The sequence below is a fragment of the Coloeus monedula genome (genome assembly GCF_965178545.1).
Source record: "Coloeus monedula genome assembly, chromosome: 22".
Classification (NCBI taxonomy): domain Eukaryota; kingdom Metazoa; phylum Chordata; class Aves; order Passeriformes; family Corvidae; genus Coloeus; species Coloeus monedula.
This window is the reverse complement of record NC_138802.1, coordinates 3,766,064-3,791,230: the sequence shown is the minus strand read 5'-3', so window position 1 is coordinate 3,791,230 and position 25,167 is coordinate 3,766,064. Positions and strand designations below refer to the sequence as shown.

Genomic DNA, 25,167 nt, shown 5'->3' with positions numbered 1-25,167 from the left:
CGGTTGGTCGGGCCCGAGAAGATGGCGTCGGGGCGCGGTAAGTGAGTGGGGGCGTGCGGGCGCTGCCGGACGGGGCCGGTGCCGGTCCCGCTCCCACGCACGGGGATCCCGTGGGGGCGTGGGCGGGCGACCGCGACCGCGGCGGTACCCGTGTGCATACCCAGGCGGGTGCGGGGCGGGCGTGGGCAGCGGCCGTCCCCACCCACGTTCGGTCTGTGCGTGCGGTTGTGTGTGCTGACCGTGCGCGGTTCGTGTGGCTGTGTTCCCTCCCGCAGGCTGCGTGTCCCCTGGTGCTCCAGCCCCGCGCCCGCCGTAGCTGGTGCCGGGAGACAGCGGCGACCCCCGGGAGGCGATGGGCGAATGGGACCGGGTGTTCCGGCAGCACCTGGCGCTGCCGCCGCACCCGCAGCGGGGCCGGGCCCGTCCCCCGCCCCGCTCCACCGCCTTCCGCTGCGTCCTCAAGTACCTGCACGGCGCTGCCCTCTCCCAGGTAGGGGAGATCGGCTCCGCGAGGGGACCCCGTCAGTGTCTTGCTGCGCCCGTTGTTTCTGCTGAGTCTCACTATTCATAGAGTCATGAAATAGTTGGGGTTGGAAGGGACCTTACAGATTATCTCCTTCCACTCCCCTGCCATGGGCAGGGCTACCTTCCACTAGATCAGGTTGCCTTTTCCAACCTGCTGGCTTTGAACACTTCCAGAGATGGAGCAGCCACAGCTTCTCTGGGTGGCCTGTGCCAGTGCCTCACCAACCTCACAGGGAATATTTCTCCCTAAGATCAAACCAAAATTGGTCCTCTTTGAGTTTAGCCCCCCTCCTCCTTATTCTGTAACGTTCTGTGGATGTACAAAGTCACTCTCCATCGTTTTTCTAAGCCCCTTTTCAGCATTCCTGTCTGTGTGTGTGGGCGTGAGCTCCCAGCAGCGTCTTTTGAAACAAGGTGGTTTTGGGGGGAACTAACTGGAAATCTCCTGGAAGCACAAAGCTGTGTTTCAATCCCATGCCTTATTACCTGCAAATTTGACTTAGCATTTAATTAATTTTTCATTTAGGTTTTTGTTAGTTTAGGTAAGTGTATTTGAATTAAAATTTCTGGAAAGCACTTTAACATCAGCTGCCTCTTTATTTTATGCTTAATGTTCAGTTTTCCCACTTCTCCTTTGCTCCATCAGCTTCTGGCTTGGAGGCAGGTTCTGCAGCAATGCACGAAGCTGTCTGTGGCCATGTGCCTGATTTGGGCATCCCTTAGAAAACGGGAATTATATCTCTTACCAAAATGTGTTCTGAGCTTTGGGGACACAGAGCTGGCCTGTCCCTGAGCATCCCCAAAGCTGGTGTGTTGTGCCTTGCAGGGAGCGGAGTACCAGCTGCGCCTCTCCCTTTTTGATGCCACCTACCACCACTTCTTTGGGAGGACGTGGAGGAGCAGCTGGCGAGCTGCCGGCGCTGCCCCACTGCGCTCGGCCAGGGCGGCATTCAATGAGGTAGGGGCTGCCGAGGGTCTGGGGAAACACAGCACCAAACCCTTTTCCCTCCCAGCGCTTCCTGACCTTTTGCCCAGAGTGCATCCCAGACACTGCCCATTTATTAAGCTTTCTGTACGTTTTATTGAGGAAACTGGGCTGCTGGGTTTCCTCTGAGGCTGGTGCCACCGTGTGCCACCTGCTGTGTTCAGAGCTGGCGGCAGAGAGCAGTGTTTCCCCACAAGTGGGAAGGAAGGGAAGGAGCAGCTGCCCACCCTCCTGCACGGCGCTTCTCTCCCCTTATCTGGGGACTAAACTCTCCCGAGCCCATGCTTCCATCCACTGCTGATACTGGCAAACCAGGGTGTCCCTTAAAGGGGAGATCCTGCTGCCCAGTAGCATGATCCATGTTTTCCAATTCATAGCTCCTGTTTCCACCTCCTCAGGGCTGCAGGTGAAGTGGAGCACAGCTTGGCCCTGTGCTTTTCCTTTACATTGACAGTGACATTGAGGGGCGTTGATGCGTGCGTCTCTCTCCCGAGTGTTTCAGTACCGTCCCACCCTGGCTTGTTTTGAAGACGGATGGATTAAAACTAGGGCAGAGAGTGCTGCAGAGAGAGCTGAATGCTGGGAAGAGCTGCCTTTCCAAATACATTCCCAATGTCTGCAGGCTTCCTGGGTGTTTGCCATGCGGTTGGGAGCAGTTGGCAGGAGTTTTGGGGTGTTGGGGGACTGTGTTGCAGCCTCTCTGTGGTGGCTGAATTGCGTTGCCTGTCCCTGCAGCCGAAGGGCTTGGGGTCTGGCAGAGGAGGGGTGGTCTGCGTGCGAGGTGGGATCTTCTAACTGTGCAGTAGTCAGCAGCTCATTGTTGTGAACAGTTCAGGTGGAGCTGGAATTGATTTGTGACAGGTGAGGGAAGGAGGAACGTCCTTGCTCCTCTGCCTGCGTGTGCTCACCGGCCTCACCAGAGCAGGAAGGCGTGGGGACAGGGATCAGAGTCTGCGTGTGTGGTGGGTTTTGTCCTCGGGGTCTAGGGGAGAGGAATGCAGTGACAGAAACTGCCGAGTGCATTCAGGAGGGGCCCTTGAGCTCAGTGGCACAGGGGATCCCCTGTAAGGGCTCCCTGCGCCTTTGCAGGGTGAGCCTTGCTCTGCAGGCACAGTGATCAGGTCGTTAATCCAGCACCTTGCAATAAAGGCTAATGGAATAACGATTTATGTCCTGGGGTTGATGCGGGAATGTCTCTCTCTGTTATTCCTTCCTGACAGCCCATATTGCAGTAAACGTTTTCCCTGGAACACTGAGATAATGAGTTTTTAATAGAAAGGTTAACCTAGCTTTAAATTCTATCCTGGGGAGGTGACCTGTGTCCCATCCCCTCCTGCCCTTAGGTCCAGGCTACTCCCATGTCCCTCCCTGCTGCAGGGTGGTTTCCAGCTAATTTTTCCTGCTTTAATGCTGTAGGTCTGGGGTGCATCAAAGCCCTGCTCATTCGGGGTCTGCAGCCTGCTAGTTACCCTGGAAAACAGGTGTTGGCAACAAAAAAAAAAAGTTAGAAAAAAAAGAGATGATGTTTGAGATTTAAGGGCTGAGATTTCATAGCAGTGCCGGAAGTCATTTGCCATTAGCTTCTGTCTGGAAGTTTTAATGGATGTTCTGGTTGTGCCACTGACTGTCCCAGCACAACAGGCACTGCTCTGCCTGTGGCTGCCCATGCCAGCTCTGAAATAGCCCATCTCTCTCCTTTCCATTCCAGGTCGTTTATTTCCACACCTCCTTGAACCACCCTGGCATCGCTGCTGTCGTGGAAGTGGTAGTGATGGGTGGGAAAGGGGATGGGGGCTCTCAGCATCTTTCCTGTGGGTTTGGAATCATCCCTCTCTTCCACGGCGGATCAGAGGTGACAGACCCGGCCACTGAAGACAGAGCGTAGGTTCCCCTGCTGCTGTGTGACATGTTACACTAGGAATTGAGGTGGCAACGTGCACAGCTGCTTTGGGGGGAGAAAGGGTGGTCCTGGGGCTGCAGAAACAGAGCTGGCATTTAGAAACCTGGAATTTTTCACTCTGGGGAAGCAATGATGGGTTTGGAAGGGATTCCTGTCCCTTCCCTAAAGGACACGGCTTTTCTGGAATGGGTTGGGTGGGTTTTGCTGCTGAGCAGGGACTTTGTGGAAGATGGAGATGTAGTGGAAGATGGAGATGTGCTTCAGGGTGGATTTACTGGCCGCTGCACATGTGCTCTTTGCTTTCAGGCTGAAGCTGTACCATGGGACGCCGCGTGCCCTACTGCACCCCCGCTTCCAGGACCCTGTGGAAAGTAAGCAGCAGCCAGTCATGGCATCTCGGTCCCTTCTTGGTGGCTTCTCTTACCCAAATGTGTGTTGTGAGTGTCTGCTTGATGTGAGACGTGGTCTGTGTCCTGGTATTGCTCAGTGGACATGCCTTACTGCCAGCTGGGAATGGCCTGGCTGGGCACACTCAGGTTTTCCTTTGCTCCTAGCACGTGTCTTCACAGATAATGATTCATTCAACATTGGGACTGTGAAGCTGTCTCCCCAGTTTTGGTCATTTTGGGATGTTTTCTTTTCTTTAGAGAACAAATACATGACAGTGATGGAGAAGAGCCACCTGCAGTATGCCCTGAAGTCCCACCAGCCCCTGGAAGCGATATTTCACCTCCTGCCTGAAAACCTGCTGATATCTGGGCTGCAGACTGTTCCTGGCTTGCTGCCGGCACGTGGAGACACAGGTAAGGGCTCCTTCCCTTTCCCTCTGCCTGTGCTGCTCCTGCTTTAAGGCAGCGGGTCCCTGGGAGGCTGTGGGCAGGGCAGGCAGAGCACTGGGATGGGATTTCTGGGAGCACACTGGTTTCCCTGCAGTGTCTCCCCTTGTCAAGAGCATCTCCTCTGTGTGGGGCCGCAGCCCTCATGCTCAGAGCTCAGTCTGGAATCCATCAAAATGGCTCAGTCAGTTCCCTGTCCATTAATTGATTTGCTCCTGGGAAGCTGCTAGGCATAAGTAATGGTTTAATTGCAGTCGTTCAGCAGAGTCTTGGAAACAGCTTTTGCAGCTTGTTTAAACTCCTCGGAGGTGGGTGCATCATCGAAGGTTTGGGGGGATGAGCTCTTGCCCACTTGGCCTTTGTTAATCTCTCCCTATGGCACATTGCCCTTCGAGCTTCTGCGATTAAAATACGTGAGCTGAAGATTCAAAGGGTAAAAAATTCTTCAGAGTTCTGCAGCTGAATTATTCTTCACCTTCCTGCCTGGAAAACCTACTGCTGATGGCTTTGGGGTTGTAACTGTTGGTACTGAAGCTGAGCAAGTTTCGAAAGCAGCTGAGTCCCTGTAGGTGTTCAGGCCCGTGCTCAGAAGCTGAGTGGGCAGAGCCACTGCTGACACTGCAGGGCACCCCAGCAGTGGTGGCTTGGGAAACCTGTGGCCACCCCCTTGTCGTTCAGGCGACTGCTTGCAGAAGCCCCGGCTGATGAAGACGGTCACCTGCTATCTGGAGCGGCTTTTCATCCGGTTGTACCCTTCCCTGGAGGAGTTTGAGGAGGAACTGCTGGATTTACTGAACAGCGATCGCTTACTTCAGGTAAGTGGAGTGCTGTGAGGGTGCAGCCCTGGCTCAGGGTGCCCAGACAAGCTGTGGTTGCCCCATCCCTGTGTCCAAGTGTCCAAGCCCAGGTTGGATGGGGCTTGAAGCAACTTGGGATAGTGGAAGGTATCCCTGCCCATGGTAGGGTGTGGAACAAGAAAAAGCTCAAGGTCCCTTCCAACCCCAACCATTCTGTGATTCCATGATTCTAGGTACTGCCAATGTGGTTGGGGCAGGGGAAGGCGCAGTGTAGAGCAGTAATTCTAGTGTCTCCTTTGTGGGTGGGGTGAAAAGTGTCAGATAAATGATGTTCATGCATTTGATTCCCTTGGAGTCTCCAATTTTTTTTTGCTGTGGAAGCCTTTAATTTGCATCCCTATTGGATTAGCATGTGGGTGCTCTGCGTGGGCTTTGTTTTGAACATCCAGACACTCATAAGCAGAATTTGGGTTTGCTTTGCTGTGGGGAATGCAGAGATGAGATGCAGTGGGTATTGAGCCCATCTCTTTGGAGTGGCAGCCACTGGCCAGGTCCTTTCTTGCCAGATATGGACCAACTCTGCCATAAAGACAAAAGATTTTAATATCTATCAACTGCTGGGGGAATGGGTCCTGCTTTTTGAGTTTCTGAAGGGTTACCTTAATTCTTCTCACTGTGGTCAGCACGGGGAGTGACGCTGTGCCACCCCGTGCCACCTCGCTGCCCAAGGTGGAAAACATTCCTGTCTCAGGCTAACACCACGCCGGACGGTGAAGAGGTGGTGGTTCGGGAGCGGCGGCTGCACGTTGGCGTCCACAATGGCCTGCGCTTTGTCCGGGCACCACAGGTCACGGTGCTGGTGCCAGAGGCGGAATTGTCACCGGGTGGCAGCCGGGGGGTGCCCAGCTCTGGAGCCAGGTAAGGGGGAGCCCCTCTGCTGCCGGTGCCGCTTCCGTCCTGCCTCGGATGCCTGCCACAGCCGCTTCTCCATCCTGCACAGGGATGCAGGTCAAGCCCTAGTGCTGAGGAGCCGCATCCAGCTGAGTGAAATGGTCCCTCACCCGGCATTTGGGGTCTGCTTCCAGCTGGAATATGTCTTCTGCAGCATGGGGAGAGCCGGTGGGAAGGTAGGGCTGAGAGTGCCTGCTCCTTGTCTCTGTGCGTATGGAAGAGCAGGGATCCATGCTGGAGGAGTGAGTCCTGCTGAGGAACTCCTTCCTCTGCCCCTGTTTCACCATCCTGCTCCTCCAAGTCGCAGTAGCTCCTTGTTGCATGGCTGTGCTGTAATGCAGGGCCCTGCAAAGTGTGCGGGTGCCTTCCACAGCACTGCACAAAACCACCTGCATACGGGCTCGGTGAATTATTTTAATTACATGTGGTTGCATTTCTCCACTGTTTATATGTAGATGGAGGAATGTAGCCTGCAGCATCCCCATAGTGTTCTGGCAAGCTAATTTGGAAACTTTCAGCTTTTTTTCTAATATAAAAAAGGCTTTTCTTTAGAATTTGGCATTTATGCTGAAAAGAGGTTAACCCCTCCTGCTTCTTTTTTTTGTTTTTGCCCTGAATGCTGAGGTTTTTCTGGGTGCTTCAGCCTGATGTTCTCAAACTGTAAAGGTGGGAGAAATCTCTGAGGGTGGTCTCTGCAGTCAATACACTCTCACCTACTTACTGATTCATTTACTCACATCTTAGTTTAACCTTTCTGCAAGTTAAACCCAGCTCAATGAGTACTGTGTATCCCCTCCAGAGACCTTGTGCTGTTGGAGCCATCAGCTCTTGGCTGGCTGAATCGATGGCCAAGCATTTGTTAGGAGGCTTTAATCGTCCCACTAAGATGTTCACTGAAAATGTAGCAAACGCCTCTTGTTAAGCTGTCCAGAGTCAAAGTAGGGGAAATGGGCATTTATAAAGCAGGATGTGTGTGCCAGACCAGAGAGATTTGTACTGAGAAGGAAGGAGACACTGATCTAAGCTGTTGGAAGTTGTTGTTGGGTCCAACTCTGTTGGAAAGCTAAAGCCCAAGGTCCCACAGAGATTTGGGGTTCCAGAGGCAGATGGCTGTGTGGGGAGTGCTGGCTGGTGCAGTGGTGGAGCCAGTTCCTGTGGTGCAGCCCTGGGGCAGAGTGGTTAATCCCAAAGCTGCTTGCAAAGCTGATCACCTTGTCCTTGTCCTCGGTGCCATAATTAGCTGTGAGGGGGATGGTGGGTGCTTGTTTCTGTGCTTCTCCTTCGGTGTGAGGGAGGCTGTGGATGTGCTGGGTAAGTGGAAACCTTTCCCCTCTGCCAGGGATGGGGGTCCAATGCATATCCCTTCATGCAGCTGCTTGAGGGAGGGGTTGCAGGTGCATAAGGTCCTGGAAAGTGAAATGTCTCCAGAACAGGATGAAGAGCAGTGGCCTCTGTGATGCCAGAGGCAGGTGTGAGGAGGCATGGTGGGGGATGAGAGCCAGTGCCTGTCTGGTAGCGAGGTGGGGCTGCTTGGTGCTCACTGTGCTCCCCCATCCCCAGGCCCTGTCTGGCAGTGCCCGCGGTGAGGCGGCCGACATGCGCTCGGTGCGCTGGGCTGTCTGGAGCCCTGTCCCGGGCACCGGTGACACCGAGGTGGTCCTGCCCCTGCATGGTGGTGCCCGCCGTGGCCCCTGCCGAGCCTTGGTCTACCAGACCCCGCTGAGCAGCAGGAGCTCCCGGCAGGTAAGGGTGTGCTGGCCCCTGGCAGCTCTGCCTCTGCATCAGGGCGAGGGAGCCGCTGTCGGAGGCACGAGGGAGGCTGCGTGTAACACACTGTCTGAAAGCGTTTTTGTTGCCGATTTCAGGGGAAGCACGTGGAGTCTGGGACTGTCCAATTCCATGTTTCCACTGATTCGGAAGAACATCTTGTAACTGCTGCGGAGATCCTATGTAAAGACAGGGACGAGTCGAAGCAGCCTCCTACGCCATCGCTGAGTGAGTGTTTTCCAGATCGCTGACATTTAAAATATAGAGTGTGGCACTGGTGTCTGCTTGGGAGAGAAAACAAGACTTTCAGTGAGTTTCAGCGAGCTAGTTATGAATTACTGGAGTGAAGCAAGTTTTTGTCAAGTTGAATTCAGCTCTTTTTAACTTGTTAAGTTCCCATGTGGTAGTATTGCTGAGCCATGTGCAAAATCCCCAGGGACTGCCAGCACTGCCCCAGCCCGCTCCCATTCCAGGTCACCGGGTGCAGTGGCCACACCAGCAGCACATTCTCACTGCAGGTACTGCTGCTTCTCTCTCTGGATTGAGAGTCTCTCCAGACATGGGGACAAGAGAGATGTCAGTCATAAGCTGAGGAAAAATAATCTGGTTGTGCCACCGCTGAGGGAGCCTGACAGCAGTGTGGGTTGGATTGATGTGTGCAGGACGTGCTGGTGCCTGGCCAGGGAAGAGCAGGCAGCATCTGTGTGTGTGTACACCAATGCATCTGTCTACAGTTTGGAGCTGTGTGGTCAGGATTCCAGCACCCCTCTGGTCTGTTGGAGATGGAAGGAAAAATGCTGTGGGCTTGGGTTTGGGCACAAAGTTGTGTCCATGCACTGTGCTCCTGAAAATCTTCTCTGACTGGTTTCTCTCTCATCCTCCTTTTGGGATTGGTGGGAAGCAAACTCCCCTTTCTTTGCAGTGCTGCTCCTGCTGGGGTCCCAGCTGTGTCTCAGGGTGATGCTCCAGGCAGCAGGCAGTGTTTCAGTGTGTGTCACATCTCCCCAGCTCTCTGATGAGCCAGTCCATGTTCTACCAGTGGGTTGCTGTTCCATGCTGGCTTCAGTGCTGTGGTGTCTTCCACAAGATGGCAGTGGCACCATGGCTTTGCTGTGACAAATCCTGTGTTTCTGCCAGTGAGGAGCCAGCACTGCTGCTGGGAGGGGCCTTGGAGAGGAGAGCTTTAGGGAAGGATGAAGGGGTCTGGTGATGTTGGGGTATGTGGGGTTCATCTCCCTGCAGCACAGGCTGCATCATGCAGATACCTTCCTGGTGCTGCCTGAAAAGTTTTTCCTAGTGCCTTTCAGCTGTAGGTGGCTGGGATGCTGATGGAGTTGTGGTGTAGTGAAGGGAGAGGGAAGCAAATGCTGACGCTGAGTTTCCATCCTGGTGCTGGTCTGGTGTGCTCCAGCTTGGGGGAGTGTGCTGGGCTGTGGGCTGTGTCCCTAGTGAGGGGAGATCCCCATCAAGGTGATTTTCAGGGACAAACTCCATGGCATTTTCCTGGCTCCTGGGGGCTTATGGCACCAGGGAGAGCTTGCAAAGTGCAGCGGTGGTCCCAGAGCTGTGCCCCTCCAGCCTGTATCCCAAGGTGCTGAAGGGACTATTGGGTTAACTTTTTGTAGAGCTCTGTTGAGAAATGTGCTGCTGTCTGGCCCAGGGGAGGCTGAGAGCTTCTTCTGTCAGCTCAGATGCTGGTACTGCTGCTGTATCTGTCCATCCTCTTCTTAACGCCAGCCAAAGCCATCCTAACTGGAAGGAAACAGTATTTCAGGCACGAGGGAGACGGGGTGGTTTCCTTCACACAGCAGCCAGCACAGAATAGCTGGGATATACGTGGTGGGGAAAGCAAATTAAGGTCTCAGCATCACGTGGATGCAGAGATGGAACATCTGTGCCCCTGCTCTGCCACGAAGGACCCGCGGCTCCACGGCGCAGCGAGCTCAGCTGTGCCAGCGCAGGGAGCAGCCAAATATAAACAGGATAAAGCTCCCACCGTTTCGGGGCACAAATGCTCGAGCAGATGAAGGGAGTGACAAAAAATAACAGAGAAGCGATGAAAACCTTAAGTATCCTAAAACTTTCACGTCTCATTAAGCATCCCACTTAGGCAGCACCGTGTGGCCGTGGGGCACCGCGGCGCTGTCAGGGGGTGGGGGAGCTGCTGTTTGTGGCAGAGTTAGCCTGATTCCCGGCAAAATAACGGATGGATCTGGAGACGTGCTGTGTTAACCCCCAAGCAGCAGTCTTACTGGGAAATAAGTAAAGTGAAATGCTGCTTGGGTAAGCTTGGGTAAGCTGCTTCGCTGTGCTGCCTTCACCCCTAGAATTGAAAAGGGCTGGTGGGAGGACAGGGCAGGTTTGGTGGTGGTGGGTGCAGCTGCAGTTATGGGGCCTGGGGGTGATGGCTCCTCTACAGCATCTCTCCTATCCCTCTCCACAGGAGTGCCAACCCCACGGCAAGTGCCAGTCTCCCCACGGGGACCAGGGGTAAGTGCCACATGCACCAGTGGGGGTGGGTGGTGGGCAGCAGCATTCCCCAGGGAATGGCCCATATGTAGGATGTGCTTCTGGACCCATCCTCTGCCTGTTTTCCTTTCTGCTGCGGCCAAGAGGCACCAAGTGTCCTCAAATCCACCTCCTCCAGGGAGCAAAACAGCTCCTGCCTGTGATGTGCTGAGCGAGGTTCCCTATGCTCTTTTCACACCCCAGGAGTGAGGGCAGCTCTGGTTTTTGACAGTCCAGATTTGCTGGGTGCTGTCGTCCTCAGTATGTGCTGACAGTGACACACAGTTTGTTCATGCAGATCTCCCAGGATTTAAGGAGAGCTATGAATACTGAGAGCCCTCTTTATGCTGTTTTATATCTTGATGCAGGAATCAATGCACACAAATATTTTTGATGAAATGAAATGCCTCATAAGGCCACATTAAACAGTTTGATCTTCCTGCTGCATGTGCTCATCCCTGCTCTTGCCAAGGGAGCGAGCAGCAGGGAAATGGCAGCGGAGGTGCAAACCCTTGTGTGGCCAAGCTGTGCCACTTCCTGGTGGAATGACAACACTGGGGCACGCAGTGGCTGAGCTCCTTTAGCAAAGAGGGGCTGCTGGCTGACCTTGCCACAGAAGCTGCCTCAGGGGGCTGCAGGTGCTCACACTCACCACCCTTCCACCAGCTCTCGGTGTCACAGCTCGTGGCCTCACCACGGGGCACAGGCCAGACCCTGCAGCAGGATGTGGGCATCACCCACCTGGAGGCCGACCTCGGCTCACCGGACGCGGAGCCCTGTGCCAGCGACCAGCTGCGGGCGCTGCCCTTCACCCCGCTGCAGCTGCCCATGGCTGCTGTGGGGCTGCAGGCATGCAGGTGATGCTCGGCTGCCCCTCCCTAGGTTCCTGTGGCCCCCTCACCCGGCCTGCCAGGGTTCCCGTGGCCCCTTCTGTGGAGCTCACTGCTATTCCTCCATCAGTTCCCGTGTGTCCCTGTCTCGCGCCTCGCTGGCGCGCCTGCACGCCGCCGGCTTTCCGGACATCCTGGACTGCAACCAGGAGCCAGTGGAAATCTCGGAGCCAGTGGAGCTGGGCAGTTTCAACCTGCGGCTGGAGGAAGCTGACCCTCTACAAGGCAATGAAATAGTCCTGCAGTTCCTGGCGTTTGGCAGGTGGGATGGCAGCTTGGGGTCTTGTGTGGGCAGATCCCAAAGGCCTCCTGGGCAGAGTCCTTTCCCCAGATTCCCCCAACCCACTTCGCTGTCCTTGCAGAGGTGCCTCTTCTAGCACCTGCCATGGAGGCAAGGCCCTAGAGGGTTTTTGTGATGATGCTTTTGTCCTTCCCGGGCACTTCTAAGTCATAATCCAGTTTTTTTTAGTTGGCTCCATGAGCCACAATGTGATGTCAGAGCTCATTAATGCAGGGTTTCTCCAGAAATGCAAATGGAGTTGGGAAAGTTGGCACCCAGGGAGTGGCTTTGGCTGGATAAGGCCCTGCTTCTGTTTTTTCCATGGCTGGCAGTGTGCTGTGGGAAGGTAACACGCTGCCTTTGCTGGGCGCCTCCATCACAGCATATGGCAGGAGACAGCTGGAATTACAAAGCTTTTTGGAAAGTTAAGGCAAACCGTATGGCCGCTGTCTTCAGAAAAGTCCAAATACTTGTGGTGCTGCCAATCTTCTCTTGTTCTTCCGCCTCTTGGCATGTGCCAAATGCACGAGGAGCTCGTGATAGAGTGGCAGTGCTGTGCCACAAGTAACTCAAACCCTTTTCTCTCCTCAAGGGATGCCCAGGGTAGCATGGAGGGGCCGTGGCCGAGGACTGTCTTCCTCACCTTCCAGTTCTACCGTTTCCCACCAGTCACCACGCCCCGGCTGCAGCTGGTCAGCACGGACAGGGGGCCGGCAACCGGGCTGGCTGTGCTGGCGCAGCTCCTTGTCCGGGTCAACGAGGACGGGACCCTCAGCACCAGTAAGCTCTGCTTTTAGCATCTGTGTGTGGCTGCTCCTATTCTGTTGAGTGGATTAGGGCTTGCTTCTAGCCTGAGGGATGGGCTGGTGTCTGTTAATAGCAAACCTCTGCTGGTTTGTACATAATGAAAAACATTCAAAACATCAAATGTTTGAAGTAAAGCACTGAGTGTCAGTTGCATGAGGTGCACGTTGAGGCTGCCCACCACGCCAAATGCCATGTCTGTGACAGTGTGGTGTCTTGCAGGACCACCGGGCTTGCAACTGAAGTACATGGTGGATCCGGCTTTCCTGCGGCCTGGGGAGCAGCGCTGGTTCCTGCGGTACCTGGCTGAGCACAGCCTCCAGATTGATGTCTGGGATGGAGACTCCCTGCTCCATGTTGGGTCTGCTGCTGTTAAACTGGAGGTATTGGTTAGGTTGAAGGTCTTTTCCCATGGCTGGGAATGCTGAAGGGCCCCCCTGCCTGTGTGGAGTGCTCGGGAGGAGCCCAGCTCTCCCTTTGGTCCTCTGTTGAGATGCTGTTGCGTTGTCCTTGTGTCTTCAGTAATGGAGATGCTGTCAGCCCCTCTGTGTAGCCAAGTCTGGTGTCAGCTTGACAAGCCCTTAATCACAGGATTTGTTATCTTTTCCTCCAAAGTGATGACAAAGCATTAACTTTCCTTGCCCTTCCCTGGAGCTCTGGCAGTATTTTAGCACTAAGCCCTGCAGAGCCAGGACATCCAGTGTCATTCATACCCAGACCCCTTGACCCTTCCGGACCAGACTCCCTAGTAACTCGTTGCACCTTTTCTGTCCTTGCCTTGTCCCCAGCCCCTGCTGCGTCAGGGTCAGAGGGCTGTCAGGACCTACCACGAGCTGGAGGTGGCCACGACTGAGTACGAGCCGGATGGGACGGTGATGGGCCGCGAGGCTCTGCGGCACGGTGCCCTGCGGCCCCTCGGTGTCCGTGTGGCTGTGAGGGGCCGCCTCCACCTCTGCCTGGCCAATGTTGGTGAGAACCCACTGCTCATGCGACCCAAAGGCTTGGGTGGGGCACGCAGCATGTGCAGGGCTGTACCTGAGTGAGACCCAGGCTGATGGGGATGTCATCCTTCCCAGAACCTGCTGGCTGCTTTTATTTTATGTATTTAATTCTGTGTCCTATAAATGTGCACTGACTCCAGGTTTTAAAATCTTATCTTCAGAGGAGAGATTAGCTCCATATAGGATATCTTCAATCGTCATTTCCATACTTTGCCTGCAAAGGGCCGATAAGCTCCTGGGAAAGAGAATCTGAGATCCACAACCCAGGGAGTGGTTTAACTCACACCCTGACAAAGAAGAAGGACCAAGGGAAGAAGTAGAGCTGCTGTGCCAGGACAGCAGCTGCCCTATGGTGTTTTTCCCATCCTCTTTTTTTTTTAAATTTCAAAATATTTTTAGAAATAGGATGGCAAAGCTTGGTGCCCTTTCCTGAAGGATGGGGATGGGATGTGTAGGCTGTGCAAATAGCCGGTGGGTTTAGAGCCTTGTGTGGCTCCACTTGGCACAGCCTTTGTGGGAGTGGGGAGATGCAGCAGCATGTGGCCATGCTGTGGGAGGCAGAACACAGAAGTGGAAGCAGGAGCTGATGAGGGGCTCAGAATGGTGTGTGCTGTCCGTGCTGCTCCATCACTGGGCAGGTGGCTGTGTGATAGAATAGGCCCTGGGGAGAACATGAGGCTCTTAGGGCATCACTGGCTTCCAGATATTCCCTCCTGCTTGTGTAAATTGGCTGAACAGAGCTGCAGGGAGGTAAAAATTGGCAGTAGATTTTATAACAATGAAAATGGATGGTTTCCACTCCTGTCTCTGCTCGTGGCAGGTCACCCGTGTGAGGAGACCCCAGGGCAGCTGCCATCCCAAACTCATATTGTCACTGCACCAGACAGCACTGTCACCACCCCAGGTGGCAGCTGGCGCTCCCCAAACACTGCTGGTGGTGAGTCCTGCTGGGGCTTGGCCTGTCCCCCATGGGTTGAGGTGGGCAGGGTCTCTGCTGCTGCAGTGTCACCTGTGCATCAGCTGCCCCCTCTGCTGCTCCCCTTCCCATCCCTGCAGCTTTGCGGGGGCCTTGGGGACTGCAGTATCTCGGGGTCCTTCCTTGGTGCCACGGTGCTCTCTCCCCACAGGTGGGAGGACGGCGTGGGCACGGAGGCTGGTGGATGTGGACAATGAGCTGGAGGCCGCACTGCGCAGTCGCCGGCCAGAAGTGAGCCTGGACACCGTGGCCACCCTCAGTGAGGCCGTGTCCACCCACTGGCTGCAGCACATGGTGCTGGTGTGGCTGCACGAGGGTGCTGGTGGCAGGAGGGCGCAGGCTGGAGCCCCTGTGGTGGCTCCGGGCTTATGGTTCCTTCTCTCCTGGCAGGGCTGGCCGAAGCAGCGTACCTGGGACCTGCAGGTCATCAATGCCTACCGGGATCACATCAAGGGAGAGAGCATCTACCAGATGCTCAGCCAGGCCATCACAGCCACCCGCACTGTCCACGCCGTGCTGGGGACAGCTGAGTTCTTTGAGTTCGCCCTGAAGAACCCATACAGCGTCCAGCACACCGTGACCATTGAGGTCGACCACCCTGAGCTCAGGTGGGGGCTCCTGTGTGTGCCTGGGGAGATGCCAGGGTGGCGTCAGCTCCCACCCAGTTGTCACCAGCACCTCTGCTGCTCACTGCCCCAGTGTCATACTGGACCCGAGGGAGTGGCGCCACTTCAAAGAGCTGACCAAGAGTGTTACACCGGTGGAGGAGGATATGTTCCATCTCGGTGATGACCTCAAGCCTCAGGTCTACCTGCGCCCCAGTGAGACTGTCCGCATCCCCTTCAAATACCAGACCTTCTCTGCAGACCCTGCTGTGGTTGCGGCACAGGTAGGCACGGGCCCGTTTTGAGCTGTTCCTGGTAGGAAGTGTTCCCCTCGGCTGTGTTTGCCGATGCAGAGCAGGCTGGTACAGCCATGGGGAGCACCACGCAGCACCCTCAGGGAACTCACTCTTGCATCCCGCAGGGGCCAGCTGGGCTGGGCACCGGTGCCAATGCAGGCACTCACTCCCTTGGGAAGAGCGGGGCCAAGCAGACAAAGCTCATCCAGGTTAGGGAGCCAGGTGGAAACAGTGCTTGAGGGGCTGCATGGGAGGAGCAGAATCACTGGAAAACCCCATCCCTCTCCTGCTGGCCCCCGGGACAGGTCTCCTTCCGGGTGAGCGGGGGGAAGCCCATTGCGCTCCTGCGGGTGAAGGTGGAGCCGCAGCCCCATGTGGTGGACCAGACCTTCCGCTTCTACCACCCAGAGCTCACTTTCCTGAAGAAAACCATTCGGCTGCCTCCCTGGCACACCCTCCCTGGTGAGTCTATGACATGTCTGGCAGGGTTTGGGGTCTTCCCTGTTAGTCATCGTCTGTGGTTCATGGAGCCTTTCTGGAGGCACAGCAGCATTCAGGGAGTACATTGCTGCTTCCTCACCCTTTCATGGCCCTGGGCTTCTCACTTGCTCTCCTTCCATCTTTCTCTGTTAACTTCAACCCAAATTCCCTGCACCTGCACACCCGTGTGGTTTGCTGGCAGTCCAGCAGGAGGGGTTCTGTGTGCAGCTGTGTGGGGTGCAGAGGAGAGGCACAGGCAGAGGAAAAGCTGAAGGTGGTTTCCTCGGTCCCTGTCCACAGGCACGCCGGTGGGGGTGCCAGGCGGGCAGCCCGAGATGTTTGTTCGCTGCAGCGACCCTGACATCATTTGTGAAACCAAATCCTTGGTATGTTACACTTCTTCATCGCTGTTCTTCACATCCTTCTCCTGCAGTTTATTTTGGTTAGCAGAGAGCTGCCGATGTGGGTGCAACCACAGAGCTGTGTACCAGCCCGTGGCACTGACACAGTGGCAGCGATGAAGCTGGAATTGCTTTTTATTCCCAATTAAAAGGAGCTGCATTGTTTTGGCGGGGGAGGCTGAGCGTTGCCCCTTATCGCATCATGCAGCAGCCTGTGCTCACTTGTTCTTTTGAGCAAGTACCAGATGATTCAGATGCTGAGGAAAAGCAGCCTTTTGTTGGGCTGGGATAGACCTTCCTGCTGCTCAGGGTATCCACAGCCGCCGGCAGTGTGTGGTGGGACGGTGTGTCCTTGGGGTGCACAGCAAAGCCTGTCCCTGCTGAAGGATGCTGGGGCAGTGGGGCAGCTCTGTGCCCAGCCCTGCACCATCCCGCTCCCTCCCTGAGCAGAAGGTTCTCCTGGGCTGGCTCCACAGCAGGAGGGGATGGAAGGGAAAAATAAGCTTGGGCATGTCTGTGCAAATGGCGACGAGGGATAGTTGCTAATTGCTGTTGCGGAAATGCGTTAGTATGGTAATTGGGTTAGGGCTTGTTAGAAAACTTGCGGAAAATTTGCCAAAATTTGATTACAGATGCAGACCTGGAATGTGATAGTCATTTGTATTCTCTTTTGTAATTAAAAATACTGGGGGAGCTCAGCCAAGCTGTATAATAACTTAATAACATAGTTTAACGAGGTGCTGAAAGCATCTGCTTTCATAAGGGAGTTGGTGGTGGTTTCCCTATTAAGGGGAAGACACTTTTGGGGTCCTCATTAGCTGTTCAACTGCTGGGACAATGCTCTGGTGTCTATGCAGGGGCCCGGCGAGCCACAGGACATCTTCCTCAAAGTAGCCGGAGGACCAAGCCCGCAGATCAAAAAGTTCTTTGTTGCTATTTATACGTAAGTAGCAGGACCCCAAAAGGGTGGGGAACGTTGACTCCCGTGGTGTGTGGCGAGCCCTGTCCGTCTGTCCGTGTGCAGGGACACCTGGCTGGCAGCGCCTGTCCAGATCTGGCAGTTCTACCTGCACTCGCTGCAGCGCCTGGACGTCGCCTGCACGGCCGGGCAGCTCACCCGCCTCTCCCTGCTGCTGCGCGGCACCGCGGCCCCGCGGAGGGTGCAGGCCTTCACCTCCCACCCCCAGGAGCTGGAGGTAACCCTCGTGGCGGGCTGGGGGCTGGCTGGCCTGGGCCAGCCCAGAGAAACCCCCTCCAGAAAGCAAAAGGCAACCCTCTCGGAGTTGTGAACAACTGAGAGCCGTAAAGCGTTTGTGATAATTATCTTTTGATTAGAGCTGTCATGTGTAGGATCATTGGCGCGAAACCCCGGAGGGCAAATTATCTGCGTTAATGAGACTGTCTGAAGACTCACAATTTCTTTAGAATTTGTTCGTCCGTAATTGGAAATGTGAATAATAAAAAGGGAGAAAACCTCCATTGCTGTCCTGTAAGGGAAAGGCAAAGGCTCCCCAGGCAAAGCCTATGTGGGGGAACCCCTGGGCTGGGGAGGTCCTGGCTGTTCCCAAGTGGCTCTTGTCCTTCCTGACACAAATTAGTCCCAGAGTATTCCTGGGGATGGGAGGCACGGGATTCAGTAGTGGTGGAGTAGGGGTACAGGCTTTTAAGAGCATTTTGGTCTAATTGATGCTCCAAGCTGGACTTTTCAGGGCTGGGATCAGCTGTTGTGGGTGGCTGTACCTCCAGGTGTCATTCCACAGGTGGATCCGAACGGTGCCTTCCTCCTCCCTGCCAATGGCATCCAGGACCTGTACATCGGTGTGAGGCCACGGCGGGCTGGCAGCAAGTTCATCTACCTCAACCTGGTGGATGTGGAGTCCCACCAGCTGGTGTCCTCCTGGCTGCTCTGCCTGTCCTGCAGGCAGCCTCTCATCTCCAAGGTACGGCAGCTCTCGCGACTGAGAAACTTGGTGATGGTGCCGGATCAGTGGTCTCAGTTCAGCCAATAACCTGGGGCCATCTTCTGCTTCTTCCTCTCTTTCCATCTGTGGTTTTTTTGGCACTTGCCACCATAAACACACATTTAGCCCTTGGGATATTTGACTAATCTCACTGAAGCCCCTGGTAAAATGTCTTTTAGGCTGTTTTGGAGGCAGCCCCATGCTGAGGAGCGGCAGCTCGGAAGTATTCCCGGTTGTGAAATTAGAGCTGCAGCACGCTGCTTTCGATTAGCGCTGTGCTGGCAGAGGCCTTGCCTCAAAGACAGAAAATTAGATTTCCTGGCTAATGTGTTCCTTCTAAAAATGTTTTCCTGAACCCCTTGGTACTGGGAAAGGTTCAGATTGGCATTTGCACTGATACCCCATTGTCCTGCCACATGCTGCTTGTGCTGTGGGGTGTTAAGAGAACCACAGAGTAGTTGGGGTTGGAAGGCGCTGTTCAGGGTCATCAAGTCCATCTAGTTATCTGAGGGAGCACCACAACTCTCCCTGGGAATGAGAAGGAGCTGGCTAGTCTCCACTGCTCGGCCAGCCCTTTGTCCTTCACACTCGTAATTAATTGTTGCTGCTTTTGATCAAGGGTGGGTTCTTTCTGCTGGCTGGGAGAGCAGATGTGAGGTGTGGGAGGGGAGGGAAGGGAAGGCAGCGTGTGGGAGGCAATTCTCTGTGGTGGGTTTGGGGGAATGCCCGTTGTGGCTGCTGCCCACCCTGCCATCTGTGCCGCCTTGCCACGGCCCCTGCTTGCCCCACAGGCCTTTGAGATCTCGCTGCCCGCGGGAGGTGGGAGAGGCTGCAACAAGCGCATCACCTACACCAACCCCTACCCCTCGCCCCGGCTCTACTTCTTATGCACCAACCGCCCCGACCTGCTGCAGTTCAAGGAGGACTCCTTCGAGGTACGTCCTGCTGACAACACTCCCCCCTCTTCAGGCCCCTCATCTGGCCAGACCAGGCGATGCTGGGTGGGTGCCCAGCACGAGGGCCACCCTGGCCTGGGGAGAGCGGGCACCTGAAGGGCCCTGGCCAGGTGCTGCCACCTCCTCCGGCCCTCTGTCCCGCAGGTGGCCGGAGGGGAGGTGTACACCATTGGCCTGCGCTTCGCCCCGAGCCCGACCGTGGGGGAGGAGGAGATCCTGATTCACATCAATGACCACGAGGACAAGAACGAGGAGACCTTCTGCGTGAAGGTCCTGTACCAGTGAGGCCGCCTGCCTGCCACTGCAAAGCTGCTGGTTCCTGCGCCAGCCCAGCGGCTTCGTCAGCACCGCCTCGGGGGTGTCCCTGTCTGTCTGAGCGTGGTCATGACCCCCAGCCCCTCACTGTCACCTTGCCAGGCCGGGAGGTCTCTCTGTCACCGGGGTCCCTGGGCACTGCTGTGAGTGCCGGTGGTGCCGAGCGGCTCCATCCGCCCCAATCGAGACGAGTGGATGTGTTTGTTACGGCACTTTGTGACTGCAGGATCTGTATTTTTGTTAAGTGTGACGATATTTTAGGCACTTTGAATCTTTTTTTAACTTAAAAAGTTTGCAGATTTGATTCTGCGGAATATTTTTAAAGTATATTTTATATTCTACGGAGAATTTTGTACACACTAAGGCAGTTCTATGGGATTTTTGATACTTCTTACTCATCCTCGAACCATAAAAATCGCTGTACGTAACTGTCAGAGTGTGGCAGCATTTTCTTCTCGGGGAGGTGGAAATCCTCAGCATCCTTGTCCTGTGGAGATGAGTGCTGGAGGTCCCCTGTGTCACCCCCATCCCCTGGAGCATCCTGGGGGTCAGGGCAGGGACCGTAAATGGGACTGGGAGGGAAGAGCAGCCCACCAGCTCTGGAAATGCCTCACTCTCCACAGGCTTGAGGCTGGTGAATTAGTGGCCCCGATGAAGTCGGGTGCCGAGTTCCTCTGCCTCCCTTGAACTGATGGGAAATGACAGCTCATATTTTAGAACTGATTATACTGTCTGCAGCACAGAGAGGCCCCGGAGTTGGGTTATTAAAGTAGATTAGCTGAATAATTTTTATTACATTTTCACACAACAATATTTCTTGAGGCTTATGAATGAGCTGGTGCTGTACCTGCAGCACAGGCAGCTCGAGTGGTGAATGATGTGCCAACGTTCGGGGGATGCCAACACAGGGACTCGAGATGAGCTGGTGCTTGAATGGTGCTGCCTGCTGCCCTGCAGCACACATCTGTGGCCCAAAAGCTACAGAACTGTCATTAAGAAAAGTTGATAAAATTTTTCCTGTAGGAAATACAAATGCCTTGTGTCCCAGCTGCTTGGCATTATGGCCATGGCCCTTGGAATTGCTGCTGCTGCTGCCTCTCAAACTCACAATGAGCATGGGGGCAGCTTCCTGGGTTCCCACTTGTTAATAAAGTCATCCCTGCTGATGACAATGAACTTGAGCACCCGTGCCTGGCATGCAGCTTGGTGTGCTCTTCCCATTTGCATTCATGTCAGGAAGGAAACTGGATTCCAGTAATGACGGAATTAATTTGCCCTAAAAATCTCGGTTTGTGTCTCATCACCGAGGTGTGCAGAGAGGGAAGGATTGAGAAGCCCTTCCCATGGGTTCAGTAATTCTCCGTGGTGTTGTCCCTCTTGGAGCAGATGCAAATGAGACCTTTTGGGGACTGGAGTGTCACTGCCTTGCCAAAGGCACTGGTGGAATGGCACCAGAGGAATAAGGAGAGCAGGGAGACCTGACCCCCAGCACCTGGGCTAGGGAGGGGCAACTAAAAAATGGCAACTAGTAATCAGAAAATAAGGTAAAAAGAAAAGTAAAACCAACATAGGAGTTGGGGGCGAAGCTCCCTGCAGCAGCTGAAGGCCCTTTGGGAAACCAGCTCTCAGGCTGCCTGAGCCTCAGCAGGGTTTGCCGCCAGCCCAAACTTTTAAACCCAGCTTGTTTTCCCCATTATGAGAAGGAAATTGCGACTGCCTGAGAACCCTCTAATTAAACAAAGCCTCACCATAATATTTGCTGGGAGCTCGCCAGCCCTGTAATATGACATTACCGGGCATCTTTATTAGCTGAAATGAGCATTTAGCGCCTCTGCCAAACTGAAAGCTGATTGGGGCGCGTGGAAGCAGCACAGCAGCATCCAGCAAAGGCTCCTGTGACCTGCTGGAGAGGCAGCATCACCCTGAGGGGCTTCCCACTAAGACAAACCCTCTCTTGGTTATTTCCATGTCACCCAAATCCAGCCCAGCAGCCCCAGCATGGGAGTTTGGGAGGTTTATTCCCCGTTTCTCCCACTTGTCTCTCTGAAAGCACATCACCGACTTGATAAAACCTGATTTAATGGTTACAAAACCCAGAGATAAAGCTGCTCTTAATGGATTTCTTTAAGATCAAGGCTGTCAAATAGGAGGCTCAGAATCCTTTCTATGGTGAGAGCGACTATATTAAGTGCACTCAATCACGCCCAGGCGAAGGTTCCCTAAGCGAGACGCTGGCTGGAGGAAATGCATTTTATTAGCGTCTCCAGAGAAAGGAGTCAGGCAGGAGGGATGAGGAACCTCCGAGCTGCAGTGGCTGTGCTCCCGTTCAGCCACAATGGATGGGGTGTGGAGGACTTTGCAAAGCACATCCTCACTCCCTGGTTGGTCCTGCAGAGAGGAGGGTGATGGGTACCTTGGTGACATTGCAGGATGGTGACATTGCATGGCTGTGGCCTCTGCCCAGGACAGGAGCTGGCCTGGGGGAGAACTCTCAGGGAAGGATGCTCAGCAGGGGATGGTGCTCACAAACACCTCAATATCCACCCTGTGGAGCTCAGCTCCTGCAGGGTCTGTGGAGAGTGGGGCATCCAAGGTGGGGGTGATGCTCAAAGGCTTTTGGGGGTGTCAGATGGGACTCACCCCAACTGAAGGGAGGGGTGAAGGAAGGAGCCTTGTCAGCTCTGGGCAGACCAAAGCTTAAAACACAGATTAGTTTTTCATAACAATTCACAGCTCCATAATGAGAAATTTGCAGCAGTTCTAAACTGCCAGTTGCTTTTAAATCATTTCCCGTCTTTCTGTCTCAGGCTTGACATTTGATGATGAATTGAGTCTCCGTGTTCATTTACCCACTGATTTACTGTACGGAGGTGGGAAACTGCAGCCACCTTAGTGAAGGTCAACATGGAGCATTTGCCTGTAATTTCCAAATACTATTAAGGTTTTTAAATAAACCGTGTGGGTGCTGTAGGCAACGAAGGCCCCTCTGGCAAGGCTGATGCTGCAGTGGATCCTGCTGGGTGGTGAGAAAGGGTTTGTGGGAGCAAGAGTGGATCACTTGGCTCGTCAGCATAAGGGTACATCAGAGTGCACCCCAAATTCATTCTTAGAGAGCACTTGATCTTAGGGGCACAGCGATCTGGGCACTGACAGCTGCTCCTCACCTCCCAGCCCAGATCAGCATCGGGTTCTCATCCTGCTTTCCCCTGGCTCGCCGAACCCCGCACTCGTCCCTGGGAAGGTGGAGGGAGCTGCCCCACAGCTTCCCCAGAGACCCTGGCCTTGTCTCCTGCTGCAGGACCCGGTTGTTTGTGGCTGTGAATCTGTTTGGCAGGTGTGAGCAGAGCGGGCTGTGCCAGGAGGTTCGGCTGCGCAAATGTCACACAGATCTTATCTCAGGGGAAACATCCTTCAGTAATTACAGTAAATGAAAAGTCCTGGAATCAAAGCCTTGGAGGCTCTGGTCTTCTGTTTATCTCCAAAATATGAAGTATGCGTGGAGGGAGCTGGGAGATGGTGCCGGTGGATGCAGTCCCTGTGGCATGGGGACGGTGTCAGGGTTTACGTTCGCCCAGGGTGCAGGCAGGAGGATGCTCTGAGCCCTGCCTGCATCAGCCATCTGCCCCCTTGCTGCAAATTAATGAGCAAATTCAGAAAAAAAAAAAGAAAAAGTCTCTCCATGGATAATTTGTGCCCAGAAAAGGGGCCAAATGAATTAAATACATCCTTTGCTGCTACACTGGTCCCATTTGACTCCCTGCCTTTCACAGCAACTTTTCAATCCTAATGGTATCAGATACCCTTTTGGCACCCATTTTCAGAGCCGCATCCCCCCCCCCCGCTGCTCCTTAATGCAGCTCATCTCCTGCCTATGGCTCCCAGGGCCTCCACCAAATCAGCACTTCAAATTAAAGTCTTCCCCACCGCTCCCTGGTTTCCATGGAGATCTGAGTGGATGCTCCCTTCCTTCTTCCTCTTGAGCCGATGGAGAAGCCCCTCCTGGGGATGGCCCTCGAGGGGTCTGGGAGTGTCCGAGCATCCACTGGTGGCTTCAGTCCTGGTGTGCTGGTCACCCTGTTCCAGTGCCCCACTCCACAGTGGAGCATCCCACACATGCCAGGAACAGGTTCCCAGTAAAAGTTTTCCTCCCATGTTGGAACTGATCCCACCTGACTCCCCAGGGAGCTTGGCCAGCAGAAAATCTTCTCTGGTGGGAATCAGCCCTACAGCTGGACAGAGGACCAGGCTGGTTTATTTGTTGCATCTTCATCTAAACTATGAGTAGACTTTGGTAGTCTGCACACAGATTTCCCGAGCACTGCCTGGAGCTGTTTGGCCGAGGCTGCTCCAGCGGTGGGAATGGTGGTGGGAATGCCCTTGCAAGTGGAAGTGAGTGGGCAAATAGCTGCAAGATCAAGATACCACAGTAATTATGGAACAAAATTGTTATTAATGTACTAATTTACCTGGGAGCCAGGCTGTATGTAATTACACTCTGGGATCATGATAAGGTTAATGCATTTACCTTCCTAGGTATTTATAGGCACTTGGGATTGTTCTCTCTGTGAAAACCACATGTGCATGTTCCTGGCCATGTGGGTCTGGCAGCCGAAGGGGGCACGGGGAGGTTTGTTGCTCTTTGCTAATATTGCTCAGAGGGGGATTTGGGACAGCAGCAACCCTGGCTGTGTGGCCCTGGGGAATCCCAGGGGACGCTCACCAGAGGGGATGTGTTCGGCTTTTTCCTGGAGCCTCTTCGATCACGGCCAAACAAATTTTCTGTGATGTGTATATCTGAGGGAAACTGTCTTGGGGGCCACTAGCATCTGGCATTCGGCTGTCTGAAAATCCTCCCAACCTTCAGGCTCAGCAGTGCTGCAGCAGCCATCCAGGCTGGCAGAGGGACCAGCAAACCTGACCTGTTTGTGCTTAGCAAATCAGAACTTTGCAAACACCTCAGAAACTTTCCAATACTGGCAAAAAGCCTCTGCCTGTGAGGATGCTGTTCCCCACGCCAGGTCCATGTGTGTCCTTTGGCAGTCGCTGCTCAAGCTGCTGTGGGCACGGGTGCCCCAGAAATGCCAGGCTGGAGCAGGGCTGCTCACCCGCACGGCACTGGGTGGGGGAGACCAGGGGCTGCTGCCACAGTGCTGAGCATTGCTCTGGCACGGGTGTGAATAAGGAACAAGCAGGGCAGGACCGGACAGACCTCGAAGTCCCCCTCCTCAGGGATGTTCTGGCTTCTCCCCAGCGCCTCGGGAGCTCCCTGCCCTGCTCCAGCCCACCTTTATTAATGTCACACTGGGAAATGTCAGCAGGGTTTGCTGAGCATCCCACGGCACTAAGTGCTCCCGGCTGCACCGGCTGCCGAGCCCGTGCACGTGGAGCTGCTCGCTCGCAGGCCAGCCGTGCACGGCCACCGAGTGTCACCGGGGATATTTCTGCTGGTGTCACATGGGGAGGACAGCAGCAAGATGCGGAAGGTCAGCGCAGCCCTAAAAATATACCTCTGCCTGCGCACAGCTGCATTTTCGGCTTCTTCAGTGTCCAACACACACACTGCTAGTGAAAGGCCGGAGAGGCCAGGGCACGAGTGAGGGAAAGGTTTAATAAGGTTATGGGAGGCCTTGAGGACCCCTTGGCTTGGCCTTTTGCTGATTTACAGGGAAATAATGTGTGAGTGGCTCAAGGGAACCCAAGGCTCCCTCTGCACTGCAGACCTCTGCAGCAGGGAGGTCAGAAAGAATTGCTGGAGAGGAGCAAGTGAAGCCCAGCAACACCCCAAATATTTCTCCAGAAATCAATGCAAAGGTTCATTCCTCTCTTTAGAGAAGAAGGGGAAGGGGTAAAAGGGGTGGGAAAGGGAAAGGAAAAGGCAACGAGAAAGGAAAGGGGAAAGGGAGAGGAAGGAGAAAGGGAAGGGTGTTCTGGGC

The 25,167-nt window shown here is 54.6% G+C and overlaps 1 protein-coding gene across 1 annotated transcript; it reads left to right on the top strand.

Moving 5' to 3' along the window:
• Positions 1-352: 352 nt before the first annotated feature.
• On the top strand, positions 353-19,204 carry NPHP4 (nephrocystin 4; the record flags this gene model as incomplete). Its single annotated transcript, XM_082295657.1, has 28 exons — positions 353-490; positions 1,352-1,483; positions 3,219-3,391; positions 3,717-3,781; positions 4,058-4,213; positions 4,925-5,061; positions 5,795-5,961; positions 6,044-6,170; positions 7,555-7,737; positions 7,860-7,989; positions 10,205-10,251; positions 10,936-11,126; positions 11,230-11,421; positions 12,032-12,219; positions 12,466-12,626; positions 13,032-13,212; positions 14,065-14,181; positions 14,372-14,451; positions 14,611-14,828; positions 14,920-15,109; positions 15,247-15,330; positions 15,427-15,583; positions 15,902-15,987; positions 16,860-16,945; positions 17,027-17,198; positions 17,763-17,942; positions 18,755-18,898; positions 19,064-19,204. 28 exons carry the CDS (start codon positions 353-355, stop codon positions 19,202-19,204), a joined length of 4,023 nt encoding a protein of 1,340 aa, XP_082151783.1.
• Positions 19,205-25,167: the final 5,963 nt, after the last annotated feature.